The sequence below is a fragment of the Pygocentrus nattereri genome, chromosome 12 (genome assembly GCF_015220715.1).
Source record: "Pygocentrus nattereri isolate fPygNat1 chromosome 12, fPygNat1.pri, whole genome shotgun sequence".
NCBI lineage: Eukaryota > Metazoa > Chordata > Actinopteri > Characiformes > Serrasalmidae > Pygocentrus > Pygocentrus nattereri.
This window is the reverse complement of record NC_051222.1, coordinates 13,095,972-13,101,868: the sequence shown is the minus strand read 5'-3', so window position 1 is coordinate 13,101,868 and position 5,897 is coordinate 13,095,972. Positions and strand designations below refer to the sequence as shown.

General features: G+C 37.3%; 1 protein-coding gene across 1 annotated transcript; it reads right to left on the bottom strand.

Moving 5' to 3' along the window:
* Window positions 1-693: 693 nt before the first annotated feature.
* cnpy3 (canopy FGF signaling regulator 3) lies at window positions 694-5,483 on the bottom strand. Its single transcript, XM_017717759.2, has 6 exons — window positions 5,270-5,483; window positions 4,857-4,983; window positions 4,488-4,584; window positions 3,738-3,860; window positions 3,477-3,594; window positions 694-1,749 (listed from the first exon to the last, which is right to left on the bottom strand). Exons 1-6 carry the CDS (start codon window positions 5,364-5,366, stop codon window positions 1,514-1,516), a joined length of 798 nt encoding a protein of 265 aa, XP_017573248.1. The 5' UTR covers window positions 5,367-5,483; the 3' UTR covers window positions 694-1,513.
* Window positions 5,484-5,897: the final 414 nt, after the last annotated feature.

Sequence of the window (5,897 nt, the reverse complement as noted above, 5' to 3'; positions counted from 1 at the left end):
CTTTTAAGTCTGAAATTGTGATTTTCAATTTTCACCATTAATAGAATTAATACAGAGATGAGGAAGAAGGAGATTAAACCTTCTCAATACAGTCTACAATATAATAAGCAACACAAAAATTTCAAACTTGAGATTGGGATGGCAAGATGCTCAAAGAACCTTAGAAAAAATAAAGCAAATCTAAAATAATCAAATTCACACTGTAAGGAACATACATTATATTTCCAAAAGTATTCACTCACCCATCCAATCATTGAATTCAGGTGTTCCAGTCACATCCATGGCCACAGGTGTATACAACCAAGCACCTAGGCATGCAGACTGCTTCTACAAATATTTGTGAAAGAATGGGTCACTCTCAGGAGCTCAATGAATTCCAGCATGGTACTGTGATAAAAAAACTTTACTGACCTACACAGAGTCCTACACCTGACCTCAACTCGACAGAACACATTTGGGATGAATTAGAGCAGAGACTGCGAGCCAGGCATTTAACAACAGTGTCTGATCTTACAAATGTGCTACTGGAAGAATGGTCAAAAATTCCCATAAACACCCCTAAACCTTGTGGAAACCTCAACCTCAACCTGTTATAGCTGCAAAGGGTGGGCATGAGCGAAAACTTTTGGCAATATATTGTATCTGCAACCTAACACACACGAATACATGAATAAATTATGAAGAGATAATTTGCTCATTGAAATGGTTTATCCTTCAGTTAAAATGCAGAACAATGTAGAGTGAGATCCAGGTTTCTCTGCATAATGGTGACCAATAATATTAGAACAACAAGTTTTTTTCCCAATTTAAAATACAACACATTCCATTTTCTATCTAATGTATCTTGAAAAGAGATCATCAATTTCTACATAATTACATTGGTCTTGTTTACATCTTGACATTCACTGTGGTTTGATGTGCCATTCTGAAGAAACTAAAGTATTTGAATTGTAGACATTGTGGCTTCTGGTTCAGCACCATGGTAAAGGAATTTGAATCAGTGAACCTCCACAATCCACCACTTCACATGAAATTACTCTGAATGACTGTTTGTGATTGAATTACGCAGATATTTTGAAAAATCTATGGAAATCCCTTTTAACTGAAGTGAAAAGAGATGCTTCTGTAGATCGTAAAGACTGTGACTGGCCAAATATAAATCTTTTTGACCAAGGTTCCCTCAACTGAGACAGCAGAGAGAAAGATGGAGAGAAGTGAAAAATCATTCAAAACAAACCACCACTGCCTTACTGCACCTGTGGCCAGTGATAAACTCTTATAATTAAGGTGCCAAAAACGGTTCTTTTGAGTGATGCCATAGCAGAACCACTTTTGGTTCCCTAAAGAACTTTTAATGAATGATGCGCTGCAAAAACTCTTTCTAGAGAAAAGCATTACTGCAAAGAACTCTCTGTGGCACCTTGCTTTATTAAGAGTGGGCATTTTAATGGGGAAGGGGCAAAGAGGTAGGACCAAACAAAAAAATAAAATTGATCTTCGGATATTCTACACGTCAGAGTTCAGTTTTCTCCTGAATGTCCTCGAGTGATGTGTGTCCATCCTCTTTTTTCAGCTTGTCACTATTTTCACCAGTCAGCTTACTCTTTCTTTTCTTCTTCTTTACCTTCTTCTCCTTTTTCTGGCCATCTTCACTATTTTTGGCCTTCTTTTTGCTCTTTTTTTTCTTTTTGTCTTCTGCAATGGCTGCAGTATCTCCTTTCTTCCCAATCCAATTTTCTTGTAGACAAGCTTTAAGTGAAGAAAAAAAAAATATTATTTGTATATGAGGGTTAAAGTTTTTCCCACCAACCATTTCCCTGCTAGATTTGTTGATACAATATACCTAGACATCTGTGTGACCATCCTGTGACCAGCTTCTGTACACATGTTTACATATCACTGTTGTTGGTACAAAACCTTGCATCTCAATTTTTGTGTTTTGTTTTTCATGTTTTAAATAGCAATTGCCCTTTATGTTGTGTAAAATTTCAAGAAGAAATGGACCAACAGAAATGGCTCAACATTACTTAGAAAAGGTTTATTTCTCCATTAACTTCCATTAAAAGTTAAGAACATCTTCCTTGTCCTATAAAGTTACCTTTTGGAGATGAAAGGTTTTGTTCTGACAGCAGTGATATACATATAAAAAATATATGTTAATATATAAACTGAATACTGTCACTTATTAATTCAGTCATTGTGTGATGGGTTTTACCTTGCTATTTACATATTTAAGGAGATTTTTGGGTTTTTGGGCTGACCGTGTATGCGCTGAGCACTGCTCTCATTGGCTGTCTTAATACAGTGGGCAGGGTAGGGGTGTGATCATTGTGCAGAGGCAGAAAGCTGGTAATGCATGTTAGCATCAGGCTAATGGTGGTAATATGTGCATTTCATAGCACCCTCTCTACACAGACATCTGAAGCTTGTAACACACATTCAGGTATCATATTCCATACTTTGGACTCCTCAATGATAGACACAATGACAAGTTCCTCAAGAAGAAGAATCAGAAGTTTTATTGCCATTGTCAATGAACAGGATTCACAGACTAGGAATTTGCTGCGGCAAGTGAATCTATGCCCATTTTTAAGAAAGTTTTGACCATTTGCCAATTTGCAACAATGAAGTTGACATCTGTGTGATAAATTAAATAGGTTACTTATTAGGATTTGACTGATATTTCAAATAAAGATGGATACAAATGTAGGAATCTGAAAGTACTGATAATAGACTCTATCGACCAATATAATTTTACACATCATATTATTACTTACCAACTATAAATTGTCAAATTTCTTAAACCAAACAGCAGAAACTCACGCTCACAATACTGAATAACACAAATAGCATTCCCATCATGCTGGGAATAGAGCTTCCCAAAATTCTCTTTTTTTTTGTTTCTGCTAAATAGTTCTTATTTTTCTTACTGTACTGTGCTAAGGATTATACATTTAACATATTTTTTGTTATTTTAACCACTGTAGCTCTATCCACACTTATTAATATAAAAAACTTATTTTGCAAATAAGACAAATTTAAAGACAAGCAGAGGATAGGATAGTAAATGAGCTAGCTGGCACAGAGCAACTTAAAGAGAAACCCTGACAACAACTGGCTAGTTTAAATACTTTTGGCAGCACCGACTACCATCTGTCATTAGAATTAACCTATATTTTTCAGTCTTTTACAATTTTACAGGAACAACATGAATGGATGGGGGGTGCGGTTTCTATGTGGTTGAGAGAAAAAAAAAAAACATTGTTAGATATACAAAAAAAGAGGACAACTGAGGAAGTACAAACTGGCTTGTTCTCAAGTCTTCACACACAAGCCGAGCACTGCCTAACCTTGAGACTTTGGCCTTGCTTTTGAATGCTGCTGATATAGCCTTTTTACAGAACACAAAATGTCCAATTGTTTAATTAAAATGTTACGTCTGTAAATTCAAATGTAATCTATGTACTGTAACTCACATGTGTCGTGTCCTTTCAGGACATGTTTCTCGCACAGGTGTTTCGTCAGGTCTTCTTCCTGGTTACCTTTATACCAGTCTTCAATAACCTCCTCATACTGCTCAATCATCACATCACACTAAATGAGACAGAAAACACAAGATATCAAGAAACAGATCATTAGAAAGAGCATCGAACTATTGAGCACATACATGCACAACCAAACAGCAGATACAGAAATTTGGTTACATTCAGTTAAACATGCCTTTGCTTCACACATACCTGTTTCTTGAGATCAGCTACTTCAGCACTTGTCTCATTCCACAGCTCATAAGGAATGTCCATGACAACCTTCACTCCTTTATGGACCAGGTTATGCAAGGTGGAAAATGTCTCAGACATACCCTATGCACAGAGAAAGAGCAGCTAAAGCTGAACATCAAACTCAACATTAGGGCTCACCTTAGGCATATAAATTTACACAGTGTACACTTTATTATGTAGTTAGCTAAAAATCTAAACAAAGGATAACTTGCTACTTCAAAGTCTAGAAATCTAACTTTAATGATATACTCCATTTTCATATGGGTAAGGGTAAAATGAATGAACTGTATAGCTGCATGATATTGATTGTCCACCATCAGCTGGGGCATGGTGATTTTCCTTCAACAGCATGACATGTTTCTGTGTAAAATACATTATTGGGCAGGATCTCTGAGCTAGCTAAGCATTTTCAGTTGATGGTGGGGGTGGATATAGTGGGAGGTGAAACACGATATTATTGGTTAAAATTATTTTCCTTCACTCACTGGTGTATGGTGACGTGATCAAAACTCAGAAGACAGAAAAGTCACTACTCCAAAGGGAAAACTGGAATTTTATCTTTTCAACGTTATGGTATGATTATTCATGCTTGATAATGACCAGGGGCGGAGAGAAGTCTGCTGCAGTTTATTAAGACATGGTATACTGTTGACAGAGCCCTCAATTTTAGAAAACCAACTACAATTTAGAGCTAAAATTGCCTCTCACCTTTGCAAAGCGATTGCTGCCATCTCTCTCCTTGTGTAGATTGTACTGCAGAATCCTTGAACAAACGCTCTCCATCACCTCTATAAACCGAATATCACTAAAAACAGACACACAAAACTCAGGTCTTGCTCTTCAAGGCATATTAGTTCAGACATTTGTTTATTCTAAAAATAGCATAAATTGTTAAAGAGGAATTCGACCATTTTTTCAAAATGTCTGCAGTGGTTGGGAAATAAAGTCAATAGTTAATTTATCTAGAACAGAGTACTTTACAACAAATCACTCTGAACTGCTTTGTGTATATCTTACCCATTTAATAACGGAGAGATTTTGAAAATCGTTCTCTTTTAAGGGAAATCTCACACTTACGATTTCACGTATTTGATTGGAGGTGCTCCTTTATTGTCCAAGAAACGGTAGTTGGTATCAATAACTGCTTTTGTCTTGCCCGTTTCCTCAAACGCAGATTTCATTTCAATGCTCAGAAACTTGCACACTGGTGGCAAAAAATGCAACAGGGAACATTAGACAGGCTTTGACGACTGATATAAATAACTTCATGAGGTAAACTGTGGTCCCACTTCTGCTTTTGAAAAACGTTCCTGTCAAGTGCTGCACCTCTTTCTCCCCATACTAGACGCAGACACTCAACATATTCACTCACTGAAGGAGCCTGTAGCCGACAATACTCATCATCTCCACAGCATTTCAGAAAAACGACAAGACACGGCTGTGCTGATGCTGCGAACCAGACCTGCAGCGGAGAAAACCGAGAAACCCACCTTCACATTTATTCGGTAAATGCACCCACTCATCTTCTTCGCCTGTTTTGGCCTGTGCACTCACGAAAACCAGTGCAATAAGCATTAACGCTCTCATTTCAGAATCACTGGCTTCGATTTAAATAAAATAAAAAAAAAAAGTAAAAAATCTGCTTAAAAGCACAGTGAAGGAGCAGGCTGCCGCTAGCTTTTAGCCAGCCTCTGAGTCGGAATGTTACACTTCCGCAGGAGGTATTACCAAAGTGGACCGCCTACAAGTCTGACCAATCAGAGGCGCCGAAGTGGCAGTGGCGATCCAATGGGAAAGAGGGGGGAGCTGTGAGCGGCGTCTGTATATGTGCGTACTTTCAATGATCTGCGGCTTGATAAATTAAAGGGCAACTCCACAATTTTTTCTGTTTCTAAATAATTCAGGCCTTGAGATGTAAAAAGTCATTCAGAGTGGTTTGATGTGAAATTGTTCATTGTAGTGAAACCTATCCACTTTATTTACAGTGGTGGTGGTAGGAACCAGGGGACATCATGTCTACAACACAAATATTTTATTTACTACACATGTCTTCTAAGTTTAATGCTGAGGATAAACATTAAACCTAGAATACAATAGTGGTAAATCTGAGAAAAAAAG